Source organism: Rhea pennata, chromosome 16 (assembly GCF_028389875.1).
Source record: "Rhea pennata isolate bPtePen1 chromosome 16, bPtePen1.pri, whole genome shotgun sequence".
Classification (NCBI taxonomy): domain Eukaryota; kingdom Metazoa; phylum Chordata; class Aves; order Rheiformes; family Rheidae; genus Rhea; species Rhea pennata.
The window spans coordinates 3,232,375-3,246,446 of NC_084678.1; the positions used below are offsets into that span (position 1 = coordinate 3,232,375).

The 14,072-nt window shown below is 36.7% G+C and overlaps 1 protein-coding gene across 4 annotated transcripts in view; it reads left to right on the forward strand.

Moving 5' to 3' along the window:
* The window catches only part of ITCH (itchy E3 ubiquitin protein ligase), a 63,216-nt gene that overhangs the window by 33,244 nt on the left and 15,900 nt on the right, over positions 1-14,072 (forward strand). For all 4 annotated transcript variants that reach the window (XM_062588863.1, XM_062588864.1, XM_062588865.1 and 1 more), the window contains exons 7-14: positions 2,605-2,774; positions 4,361-4,607; positions 5,525-5,620; positions 7,001-7,175; positions 9,442-9,508; positions 11,419-11,503; positions 12,808-12,936; positions 13,608-13,680. In XM_062588863.1, the coding sequence (XP_062444847.1) occupies positions 2,605-2,774; positions 4,361-4,607; positions 5,525-5,620; positions 7,001-7,175; positions 9,442-9,508; positions 11,419-11,503; positions 12,808-12,936; positions 13,608-13,680 (1,042 nt within the window). The remainder of the gene's footprint in view (positions 1-2,604; positions 2,775-4,360; positions 4,608-5,524; positions 5,621-7,000; positions 7,176-9,441; positions 9,509-11,418; positions 11,504-12,807; positions 12,937-13,607; positions 13,681-14,072) is intronic.

Consider the following 14,072-nt stretch of genomic DNA (forward strand, 5'->3'; position numbering starts at 1 on the left):
CCTTTGCAGATCTATACTGTGTTTATGTACAAGCTCTCTGATTTAACTATTTCATTTAAACTATTATAAAATTATATGGACTTCTCTAATTTGATGTCAGAACATTTACTTGTGTTTGGTTGCGTGTCCAGCAGCAAATCAATCTGGCATGTTTTAAGATGGGAGTAATCCCAGTAATAATTCATTCAGTCCCTGCCCTGACTCGTACTAAAATTGTTGAAAGAGGGGCACAGTTGGTGCATGTTATCTTTAACAGGTCTCCACTGGGCAGTTTAAGCCGAGTTATTCGCTACAGTTGAAGTGCAGACATATTCTGCTGTCTCTGTTGTGAGGATGGCAATTTATGTTAAGAGTTCCAGCAACTGAGATCAGTAATGTTTTAACTGCTTACAGTAGTTTGCTTAGTGGATGTATGCCTTAGAACTGAAATGCTTGGTTTTAAGCTGAATCTCATACATTAATTTGCGTTCGTAGTTCAAAAAATGTAAATCTTTTCACATGCATTATTCTTAGATTTGTAGCTCTTCTGAAAGTTCCTGGCCTCAATGCATTTTTTTCAGTATCACAAGGAAATTCTGTGGAATGCTTTGAGGATGTGTGGTTGTGTCTCCAAGTTTGACTGTCTCCATGGTGAGAAACTGTTCAGAGAGTAGAGCAGCAGTGTACCTTATTTTTGTGAAGGAAAATTAAGCAAGCAGAGATTTAGAACTAGGCTAAAAAGGGACTGTCTTACTCCAAAGTACAGAGTATCTCTCGTTTTTGTGTATGTTGAATGTACCCTCTATTCTTGAGGTTCTTCCTATATCTGAAGATAGAAAGTTGTTTGTTTTAGAATTTAGCTTTGTTAAATAAGATACCAGAAGCTGTCTGGCGCTGGCAAGTTTTTAAGTTTCCCATGAGGTTACGTATTCTGCTGCTTGGTAGGATGAAAGTGTGACCACGCTCCATGATAGATTAACCTTCAGTGAGCTCAGAGCCACTTTGGTTAGTTTTCCAGTGCTACATATCTTATCAATCTGTATAGTGCGCTACACTTTTGAATGATATCTGAAACAGCTGAGTTAATTTCACCATTCTTTCATATATCACAAATATAACTGCCTTAGCTATGTAGTCTAGAGTCTTCCCATGACAGTTTTATTTTTTGTTCTGTTTCTTTTTGCCCTCAGAGGAATGTTTTCCAAGCTTGGGTGTTCAGAATGTCTGGGTGTTTGAGTAATAACAGCTGCATCGTTTTAGTACCAACCAGTGAAGATCTTGATGTTCATTAAAGGTTCATTTTGAGGATCCTTTATATGGTCATGGCAATGATCTGAACCTGGAATATGTCTAGCAGTGGTTGTTTTTATACACTGATCCACATCAAGACAGTTTTATATGTGTCTTAAACTAACAGGTCAAATATATGAAAGATAGAAGCTTAAGCTTTTGACTTTAATGTTAAGGTAACAGCACTATGTTTTCTGCAGCTGAGAAAAACTAGGCTACAGTTCCTACACAGTTTAGATCACTAGTTAATGCTTGCACAGTCATTTAGTTTTACATTTCTTCTGGGTTGATGTAGTATGATATAAATTATGTGCAACTGGAGCAAAGATATATTTGGTATATTTGGCATTTTGATATTGAGGTAAAACATAGGATTTTACTTGATCCTCTATGACTGGTGATATGAATTAAGCCTGCCTACCTACTTGCTTTTATTTTGTGCACGTTTAAAAGGATGTGTTACACAGATTTTAGAGGTACTGTACTGAAACGATAGCTTACAGTTTTATTACTAGGGGCCTGTGTATTTGAGCTGTCAATCCACTAGAATTTTTAATTGATTTTTTTTCTTTACTGAACGTGCTAATTATGAAAATAAAATGCTTTAGGTATAAGGATTCAGATACCTGAAACTCTAATTACTGAGCTACAAATATATCGGAATACCATATAGCTAAACATAATCAAACAGTATAGGGTGGCTGAAAAGTGTTCTGTAAAGTTTCAAAGGGTTTGAGAGGTTGAGGAGAGTAATTCACAACTGTTTATCAGAACTTCAACACTCAAGTCTGAAATTCTCTGTTATGTTCTATTTCAGACTGATAGTTTTGAAACAACAAAAACTAGGCACTTCTAGAACTGCATTTAAGGGCAATTTGTGCATCTTAATGAAGTCTTCTGAAATTTTCAAGTATACTGTCTGCTCTGAGCATATTCTAGCTCCATGGGGCAAATGCATATACGCAATTTCCAGGTCTTAATCAGCTTCTTGTCTCATTAGAACAAGCAGAATTCATGGGAGGAAATACCTCAGCAGCAAAATCCAGAGACTGGAACAAAAGGGAGGTGTATTAAATTGGGAAATTAAGAAGGAATTTTCAGCAATAGATATTAGTAATATATATATATCTCATAACCTTTTCGTCAATTGATGTCCCGTATACCTCAGAAGATAAACTGGTAGTGTGTTTATACATTCATTACAGATGACAAATATCTGTCATTACGATATATTTGTAAGAATCTCACCTTGTTGCATTCCGGTGTCTTCCATAAAAATTAATACTTTCCATAAGCTCTTAAGAATAGTTCTCTGTTCTGTCTTTTCCTGTAAAGGACTAACTCAAATGGCCTTGAAAGCTGTGAAGATGCAGCTCACAGTGAAAACAAGACTGTTAATGGTGGTGATTCTCCGTTACTCACAAATGGAAGCTATAAACCTTCTAGACCTCCCAGACCTTCTAGACCACCTCCACCCACTCCCCGTAGACCCACTTCAGTAGCTGGTATGTATTCTAGTGTGTGGTGTTCATTTCAGAGCTATTTGTAAGCTGTAGACTATTTGAATGAAAATAGCCATTTCTTGTACTGTTTCTGAAATACTACATTTTTGAGAGCAAATTTCTCTTGAGCAGATTTCTAAATGATTATTTGTAGCTTGCCTTCAATTTATGTTGTTTGATCATTGCTCCTATTATTAGAATTTTTTCTTCAGTGTCTGCTAAAGAATGATTGCAATGTTACTGCTAAATATAGTGGAGCTGGTCCAAAAGAACGAGAGTGCTACCACTGCACTGAGACATCCCATTGAATTTGATGAGACTTCATTAGGACGAAATCTACTGAAGGATTTAAAGAATAGTCCCAGTAGATAATATTGGGTCTCAAAGACTGGCGGTTTATTTTTACAATTCTAGTTAAATTCTTTTAAATAACAGCACTTAATGTTTTGATTACTCTTGCATTGAAATAGGTAGATGTTTTTTATGTTACTCAATTATTTAAATGCTACAATACTTGACACTTAAATTTTAGAACTTGGTCTCTGATTGCTCCCAATGGAAACTATCTTCAGCTATGTCCATAGTTATGTAGTGTACGTCATCTGTGTTTTGTTGTAGAATGCTTCCAAAACCTTACCAGAGTAGCTTTTTAAGGACTTTTAGCTGATTCCCCTTTGCCATTGTAGCAAGGAACAGACCATCTTAATGGCTTGCTAGAAATTGGGGAACCATTAAATGTGATTGAGAAACAGTGACACTGAATGGCAATCCTTTCGTGCAGCTTAGGAAATCCTAGAAGAATAGGAAAACAATTTTGTGCATACCCATGAAGTAGAATGACTCAGAAGAAAAAAGTACTCCTGAAAAGTTAGTTGATAAATGTTTTTAGTTCATTTATTTAAAAAATCTTTCTCTTTCATCCTCATATGCTGCCATTTGTTTCAGTGATCTCATTATTACAGTTGTTAAATGCTCAATCTGGATGGGAAACTGGGCTATAATAATTACTTCAAAAGATGAATGCAGTATAGTTCAGTACTAAGGCCAGACTTGTATACAACTTTTAATCCCCCCTCCCTGCCCATGCACAAATGACATACATTTTAAAATATTTTCACTTAGTTCTTTGCATCTGTTTCTTCTCCTCCACCCCACCCCAATTCTTTGCTTATAGAGGCCAGGTCTCTTCTTGGAAATCTTATTTTTAACACATCTTAAGTTATTACAAGTAATTTACGATGAATAGCTAGCTTATCAATGCAAGCAAGAAGAAATTTTTTATAATTATTTACTGTTTACAGGCTACAAATGACTTGTTTTGGTAAAGATTATATATTCTATCAGAAATACCAAAGCTGGACAGTTAATGCCAATTCTTGGATTGAAGCATTTCTACAGATAAGACAAAGTTTATTCTGAGTTTGTGTAAGATGCAAAATATGTGGGTGTATGTGTGCACCCCGAAACACCAATTTCTGCATATCTACTTTTGTGGTTCATAACATCCAGAGTAGATTGCTGATGATAATAATTAAAGAAATCTCAATCAAAAGTTTTGTCTCCTGTCTTCATTATCTCTGATATCACAGGAAGTGCCAACGGTCCTTCATCCACATCCACAGAAAATGATGGGGCCAGTGCAGGGTCGCTGCCGGGTACAGCAGCAAGTGCTTCTTCAGAACAGAGCCCCGAGGGGGCAACAGCTGGAGCAACAGCTGCTGCAACTGCTCCTCCAGCTGCTGCACTGACCACACCTCCAGTGTCAAGACAAGTTCAGCCAGTAAATCCTCCACCTCAGGCACTTGCTACAGTCAGCCAAGGTCCTCTTCCACCTGGGTAGGAGCTCAGTGATTTTTGTGGTGGAATATCTGTTCATTTGGTTTGGGTTTTGGATTTTTGGGGGAGATGAGAGGGACTGGATTTTTGTTTTTGTTTACTTTACAGTAGATATTACAAAACGAACCATTTGTAACATCTAGCTTTTTCCACATTAACAAATATCCCTGCAGTATTTAGTTTGGGGAGTTTTATAACTTTGGTTTGGTAGGAAAACAAAGACTTAATATTTCACCAATTACAACATTCACATTGGTATCTGCCTTAATTTGCCAACAGTTGAAGCAGTATATGGGAGAAGTTTGACTTACCTTACAGAGTAATTCTGAAGTACAAAGGCAGTCTTGAAAAAGACAATTTAGTTTGATTTCAATTTCAATAGAAACAGTGAATTAATATGCTTTTTTTCCTCATGCCGTATTTGATACAAATAAAAAGTAAGTCTCTGTCCCAAATGCTGCATATAAAATACATCATCAGTGCCCTTCTGAAGAATTCTGCATATATATGATCTGTGCAAAAGTTGCATACTTGGGGTAGTTAAATGAATGTTACTATTCTAACATGGGATTATGCTCAACAGGTTACACTGTTTTGGTATTCAATACAAAGCATTGTTTCATTGTTTTCCAAAATTATATGCTTAGGCATGAAATTTTACTTCATTTTCCTATAACAGGCAGTTATGTAGAACTTTTTTTATTCTTTGTCTAGTTAAAGGTACTGTCAATGTGGACTTCATACTACTGTATATTGTACAGCATTTTGGGGCATCTCACGAACCAAATATTAGTTAGGTTTTCCTTGCAGTTTGTTTTTTAAAATGCTTATGTATAATATTTCTCATAGTTGTGCAGTAGGTGAATGGTTGGAATGATTTTATCTGGAGGAAGATAAAATTTTTATTTTATTTTTAGTTGGGAGCAAAGAGTAGATCAACATGGTCGAGTATACTACGTAGATCACGTTGAAAAAAGAACCACGTGGGATCGGCCAGAGCCTCTTCCTCCAGGGTGAGTCAGAAAAAGTCATCTGATTGTCTAGGGTATGTCTGGACTGGATTTATCTAAGGTTAATTGACTGATAGCTTACTAAAGCTAGCAAGCAGATTAGTAATGTGAATGGAGTGCAAGCAGGTGCTGCAGGATATCTAAGCTCTACAATAATTGTGCATAGCGTGGGAAGGAGGGAAATGTTGAAGATAACAGAATTGGAACTTAGCTTCACTGTCAAAGATTAGGCAAGTGCATGTATATTGAAAAACTGGTCTGAGTTAAAGAAAATAGACACCTGCAGCTCTAAAAGGGAACCAAAACTATAGAAAGATGTTTTGAGATTAATCTAACTATTAGCTTTGAGCAAGTGTGTCCTTGGCTACCCCTTCATGCTGAGGTTACTCTTTTCAGGCTTTTGATCGTGTCTCAGGGTTCACAGATAATTTACTGTGCTTTTATGAAACAGTTCTGGTTATCAGGCTTTTCCAGATGTTAATGTCAGAACAGCCAACGGTGTTGGTTGTTGTTAGAGCCTGTATTCACGTTTGTTCTATTTTTCTTATTTTTTCAAAAATGAAAGGAAAAGATAATTGTAGCGCTATACTTCATTCATACTCAAGTCATTCATACTTACGCTGTATAGTTTAGAAAGTAAAAGCATGCAAGACAGTAAGGAGAACTTGATTTTTTAAGAGCAAATCAAGCCTGCAGAAAGTCTCATGAAGGTAGCCCACCTGGTCTTAAGCTTTGTGACAGGATTGACTATCATATTACTGAAACTTATTCAGAATCTTAATGTTTTCAATAAAATTTTGTAAATTAAAAAGAATTTTTAAATAAATGAACTAAAAACCAAAAGAACAACTCCCACACACCAACCTACACCCCTCTTCCCTGCCTCCTGTCATCCCTTGTTTGTGCTGAATCAGACTGAACTTGTGCCAGAAAGGGCATAAGGGAATCTTGTGTTGTACTGGCCAATTGGCAGGTTTTGAGGGAAGAAACCAAAAGGCTATTATCTTCAGGGACTGGGAGGGATAAAAGCAGTGATGACAGTACAATAATGACAGTGGTTTATGTAGCACTTAAAGTAGATTTTAAATTGCTCTGAAACTATTTTGAAAGAACTGAAAGCACAGTAAATGAGATGAGTCTGATTTGGTATACCGTGGAACAAAGTATAAGTCATTCTCTTCAGAAAGACTTTTAACTCTTTACAATTTTAATTGTAAAGAGGGTAAAGGGAGAAGAAAGTCTGCTGATGAACCCATACTTTTATTTCTAGTTCCAAACATACTGTATCTTTGCTTTACGATTAGTCTAACTCTGAAAGTGCTTCTTAACCTTTAAAATTATTGTGTGTTACTGAGGATTGTTGGTTGTCATTTTTTAAAAAAGCTGGGAGCGACGAGTTGACAACATGGGGAGAATTTATTATGTTGACCACTTCACGAGAACAACAACATGGCAGAGACCAACGTTAGAATCTGTCCGGAATTATGAGCAGTGGCAGCTTCAGCGCAGTCAGCTTCAAGGAGCTATGCAGCAATTTAATCAAAGATTTATATATGGGGTAAGGAATGTAATGCTGAAGTTGAGAAATGGTTGATTCTCAACCTATTAGATTGTAATGTCTATCTCTTCTGCATTTTGTATGTGCTATGTATATACTTTGTTTTTGGGAATGCTTGTGATAGACTCTTCCCAGTGAAGATACCAGACTTCAATAGTATGTCTTATTTCTTTGTGATAGAGTATACCTTTGTGTGTGTTCCTGCCATATAATTGGTAACCCTGGCTCGTGTCCTTGCAATGACTGCAGGCAGCGCATGCAGCTGAATATAGCTGGTGTGAAATTTCTTTGGTAAAATTTATGTTCAATATTGATAAAAGCCAGTGGTTCAAAACAAACTGCAGCTTAGTAATAAGCTGTTTTATTTACATCATGTCTTGCATTGGTTTGGCCAAAGACCAGGAAGGAAGGGTAGCACAGAGGAAACAAATTATTCCTGCTTAGGTAAAATGTCAATATACACAATGAATGTTATGAAAGTAAGGGGATTTAAAATAACCATTCCAGAATTTCAAATGCAGTGTTTCTGTCATCAATAGCAGACTTTAGACAGCTCCAAATAAAGCTATAAGTTTATCAAGAATGCTGTAAGTTCTAAATTACTGTATGTACATGGATTAAAAATGTACCTCCTACATGGCAGTAGGGAGGACTATACTGAGTGCAGGAATAAAGGAGAGGGGCCTGAGGAATGGAAGAAAGCTAACGTCACTCCAGCCTTCAAAAAGGACCCAGGAACTACTGATTAGTCAGCCTCATCTCAGTCCCTGTGATGTAGTAGCTAATCCTGGATACCATCTCTAACATATGAAGGATAAGAAAGTGATAGGAGTAGTCAGCATGGACAAAATAGAAGTCATGCTTAACCAACCTAATAGCCTTCCATGATGGAAGGACTGACTGGGTAGGGGAGGGGAGAGCAGTGGATGTCGTCCACCTTGACTTGAGCAAGGCTTTCAATACTGTCTCCCACAATCATCCTCACAGACAAGCTGAGGAAGTACAGACTAGATGCACAGACAGTGAGGGTGAATTGCAAATTGGCTGAATGGCAGAGTTCAGAGGGTTGTGATCAGTGACACAAAGCCTAGCTGGAGACTGGTAGCTAGAAGTGTACAGAGGGATTAACAGTGGAGCCAGTACTGTTTAATGTCTTCGTTAATGACCTGAATGAAGGGGCAGAGTGCACCCTCAGCAAGTCTGCTGGTGATGCAAAACTGGGAGGAGTGACTGATATACCAGAAGGCTGTGCTACCTTTCAGGGGGACCCTGACAGCCTGGAGAGAGAGCTGCATTAGGAAGAGCATTGCCAGCAGGTTGAGGAAGGTGATCCTTCCCCTCTACTCAGCACTGTTGAGGCTGCATCTGGCGTATTGTGTCCAGTTCTGAGCTCCCCAATATAAAAGAGACATGGAGGTACTGGAGCAAGTCCAGTGAAGGGCCACTAAGATGGTTGATTAAGGGCCTGGAGCATCTTTCGTATGAGGAAATGCTGAGAGAGCTGGGCTTGTTCAGCCTGGAGAAGACAAGACTAAGGAGGCATCTTTTATGAATGTCTATAAATATTTGAAGGAAGGGTGTAAATATGATGGACCCAGATGCTTTTCATTGGTGCCCAGTGACAGGACAAGAATCAGTGGGTATAACCTGAGAAACAGGAAGTTCTGCCTGAATATGTGAAAACTTTTTACAGTGAGAGTGACAGAGCTCTGGAACAGGTTGCCCAGAGAGGTTTTGAGTCTCCATGCTTGGAGATTCTCAAAAGGAGATATTCTGGACAGGGTCCGGGGCAACTTGTTGTAAGTGAACCTACTTGAACAGGGGAGTTGGACTTAGATGATTACTCATGTCCCTTCAACCTCAACCATTCTGTGATGAAGTGATTTTCTTTCTGATTGTTTTGGGTATCACTGTACTGATTTTCTGTGTAGGCAGGTGCATTTCACAAAGAATATTTTTCTTGGCACTGAAGTTAACCATGCCAAGTACCGTAAAATTAGCTAACAGAAGAGCTTTCAGTCTTTAGTACCAAGAAGTAAAAGAGCCCAAATAAAAGACCAGTTTCTAATGAACTTAGAGACTCTCTGTGGAGAGGGGGGGCGGGGGGGGGAAGAAAGAAAAAAAAAAACTCTTTGGCATCTTTGCTGTATGTAACATTAACAAATGTATTTACTTCAATAATTTATGATGGCTACACTTAAAACATCTGGGAAGAAAATGGATAATGGCTAGTTAGTAATGCACCATTTCTTTGTGTGATTTGCAGAACCAGGACTTTTCTTCCACACAGAACAAAGAGTTTGATCCTCTTGGCCCTCTGCCACATGGATGGGGTAGGACTGACTAAAATAGTGTTTTGTAATTTAATTTAATTAAACGTTAAAGCATACTTCTACGAAATTCTGCCAGCTATGTCGGGGGGAATTTCTATGTATGTGAAAAATCTGTATTTAAAATCTTCTTAAATGAAATCTAATCAAATGTGCTGTTAAAGTACCAAGTCTGTACAGGATGCGTGACCAAAATGGATTTAAAAATATGAAGTATGCTATTTTATTTCCAGTAACTACCATGTTGTATGGCTTCTTTCATGCTATCATCATTACCTTTAGTATTTACATTATGCAGGACTCCCCCTCTCACCCCCCCCACAAACACACTCCTCTCTTCTCTTCATTTCCCTCATTATATAGTGCGTTCTTGGAGAGTTTTGTTGATCTGAAAAGTTTTTGTAATGACTAATAAGCACCCATCTATACTTCCCCCAAAAAGAAATGTGGGGATTTTTTACACCTTATGTTGTTAACAATTTACATTTTTGCACACAGACAGAAAATATTTATATAAATTGCAAGTGTAAACTAATTCCTGGATCAGATAAGTGACTATGAAGTAGTAGTGATATGTAGTAGTAGTAGTTCAACACATATCTCATGATATCTGGGCAAAGTTCTTAGAGTTGTGTAATTTTAATATCTCTACTTGGCAAAGCTAGACCTGGTTTTTGTCTTAAGATTTTTCAAATATGACTATTTGGATTTTTAGTTAAGTTAGGGATGCAATTTCATGTCATAAAATAGTTGTGCCCACACTTTGCCTTGTTACACTATCTATATAACATTTCCAGAAATGTTCATTAGGCTGAAAGCAGCCCAGGAAACAAGGAAAACTCAGTTTTGTAGTTGTACTATTTTACTATCAGTATAACTTCTATGGACAAGTCTACTTCCAGACCTGTCTTCTAAACTGAAGTTTGTTACCTGCTGTAGTCAGATTTTGGTCGGATTTTATATTTTGGATTCCATATTCTGTATTGCTTTTGCAACACTGTAAGTAAATAAAAAAATAGGTCATAAAAAAAGCACAATGATGCCAGAAGACCAAATCCTGGCATTTATCATAAGTATGTTTCAGTCATGGGCATAGGCTTAACTGGTCGAGTATTTGTACATTTTCTTGTAATGTGCACTGATCCTTTTTTTCTGAATATGAAGGGTTATGCCACTGTTCACATGACTATACTTTCCTGGTATTTGTACATACGTCTCAACTATTTTGTTTTTGCTGTCTACATTGTATGTAAGGCACACAACAATAATGAAAGCACCTATGGAGAAAACTTATTTTTGTTATTTTTTTTTTCAATTAATATTTTCCTCTAATTGAAAAAACAAATAGCATAGTAAGTGATCTTGGATGGAAATTTCAGCTTTATCAGTATTTTAATCTATTTAAATTATTAACTTTGAGAAATATCTGAAAAAGCTTTTTTTAAAAACTGTTAGCATTAGTCCAATAGATCTAGTTAAGGTAACTCTCCCAAGCTGAACTTTCCTTCACACAAATATCTATCCTGTGATGACACCTGGAATCTGACTTATCAAGATTTCATCATACAAGCTGTGCAGAATAGGTGAGCTTTTCAGGATAAGCTTTAGGGTATAAGGAACTTATCCATGAACACTTCAATGCAGCTTTTCATTGAGGATAGGTGGTGGTGAAGTTTCATATAATTATTAGCAGTCAGTGCTATTAACATAGGTTCCTGTTGCTGAATAGACTCTTAAGAAGTGATGTCCATTGGAATGAAAAGATGTGTCAAAGGAGATACAGAGAAACTCGAAGACAGTAAAGGCTGGTGCAGGAGCTTTTAATTTTTTTTTAATTTTTTTTTTTATTGGATGTAGTCTGGGCATTACATTAAGCAGATATTGAAATACTTTCAATTTTTGCTTCTTTTCAGAAAAGAGAACTGACAGCAATGGCAGAGTATATTTTGTCAATCACAACACACGTATTACTCAGTGGGAAGATCCCAGGAGTCAAGGGTAAGAAATTAGTTAGTTTCATCTAGATCTGGAATGACAAATTCACAAAGTGGTGACACTGAGAACTAGGAGACATGGCTCACAATTGAAAGATGGATTGTCATGTACAGACTTCTCAGTGTCATTTCAAATATATACAAAAGTACAAGACAAAATGGAAACTATCAAAATGTTGCTTGCAAATAGCACAATTATCAGCAAATATGTTGTTTATTAGACAATCAGTAGCTAAGAGACAAAAGAAAGTATACAAACAAAAAACCCTACAGCAGCTTCCTCCACTCCTTCCCCGCATGACCTCGAAAAAAAAACCTAACCCACCTTCTACCAAACGTCAGGCTTTAGATTAAGACAGGCAGAAGAAAAACTTCAGGTACTACTAAAAGTAATGGAATACTGTTTTAGTTCGAGGTTCAGTTACTTTGACTCTTTGAAATAGGGAGCATTGGCAGGAAGTTGGAGATGTTCTTTCCTAGCTCCTCTATGCTTGAGCTGAAAACTTCCATTTAGTGAAGAAACTTCATCTGTCCCCTGTAGAAAAGGAATAAGAGGAGAGAGAATAGAATGACCTAGTGTGTGGACAGGGCTTTTTCTCTTTAGCCAAAGCTGCAGCTCTTCAGTCTGTCACATCTGCAGCAGCTGACCCTGTAGAAAAGCACTGTGATTTTTAATAACGACCCATCAACCAGGAGCTCTGGCTTTACAGTTGGAAACATGGTCCTGTCATATGGTTCTGTGGATGGAAGTACAATCTGAGATTGCTGTGGTGGAATGATACTGTTCAGGTCTTCCAATTGTATCAAGATCCGTTTATGTTTATATCAAACTTGAGCTAGAAGTTGCAAAAAATTATACAACATAGGTGTTTGTATTTTCTTGATATTCTTTTATTTTGATTGCCTTGAAATCCTCCCTTTTTTGACTACTGTGATTATATGTGAGGTGCCAAAAGCTCATTAAAATGATGTCAGTTTTAGAATAAAAATCTAATAGCTAGAACATAAAACTGTATTACTTAAGCAGAGGAAACATCCATAAAATTTACATAGCTTTTTTTCCTCAAAGCTCTTCTTGCTGCTATTACAGATAGATAGTGTAATGGAATGAGCTAATCCTTATTTAAAAAGCATTTTTGTTTTAGTGATAGCTGACATTAAAATTTAAGATAAAAACAAGCAGAGTAAATGTTGACAACAACAACAATATTGTTTTTCAGATCTGATTTTTTTTACTGTCTTAAGTATTTATAAATTAACTTCATGTATTAAATTGATCAGTTATCCTGTATTTTCTTGTATCTACAGTCAATTAAATGAGAAACCTTTACCAGAAGGCTGGGAAATGCGATTTACTGTAGATGGTATTCCATATTTTGTTGATCACAATAGAAGAACCACTACGTATATAGATCCCCGCACGGGCAAGTCTGCTCTGTAAGTGTTTTCAAACTTTACTTTTAAAAGCCTGATACGAAGTTCAACAAGCATAATTTTTGAAATTGTTTTTCTTTTCTTAAGCTTTTTGCAGAAGTTTTGGCAAGTAGCAAAACTTCCTAGTTTTCTAGTTTTTCTTTCACTGAGAACTGTCCCTGCAGAAGGCAGGGACACACAACAAGTGAAGAACTCTTTCTGAACGCTTTGGAGTCCATCTTGCCAAATACTAGATAAGATTTGGGAGTAATGGAGGGGCTCCATCAATACTTCTGATGACAAGATCCCTGCTAGTTACTGGTCTTTCTTTTCAGATGTACTCTCAAACCTTTATTTCTTTGATTCTCAGGAACGAGAATGGAATTAAAAACAGAATTTAACTTTCAAATTAACTGAATGTTACCCCACTCCAATTGTTAGAGTCCTTCTCTTTGCACTTAATCAGATACTGTTAATAAATACTGCAAATGCACCCCACAATATTACACGTGAAGGTTTTTTTTACTTAAACAAGCGAATTACACCCAAAAAAATCAAAAAAGTGACTGCATAAGAATCTTTCAGATAGACAGCTTTGTAGCCAACTAAACCATCTAACTATGTCACTAATAAATATATACAAGTTTTTCTTAAATTATCAAAACACAAGTTCATTTTTCTCCTTTTGGTTTCAGAGACAACGGACCCCAGATAGCTTATGTGCGTGATTTCAAGGCAAAGGTTCAGTACTTCCGGTTCTGGTGTCAGGTATGGAATTTTTTTCTTGACAATGTTTGTTGCTTATTCATTTGCTTTTGTTAAATAAACTCTTTAATACCTTTTGAGTAAAGCTGATTGAACTAGTTTAAGGTTAAATGTGAGTTAAATTAAGAGGCAGTAAATACAGGCCTTGTTCTAAACTTACGTAAGATTCAAAGTGAGGTAAACTGAAGGATACCTTTAAAGCCTTTTAGAATAAACATAGACATCAGTGTAATTAGTGTTTTTGGAAGGTGATAGGCCTCAGAATAGTGGTTTTTTTCCTGCTTTTAATAAAGTATTATAGGAAGGCATAGTAGTGATCTTTAAATACAGTTAATACAAAATCTAGTTTCTGCACAAATACATTCTTCCAGAAGAAAATGCAGGGTATTTGACAA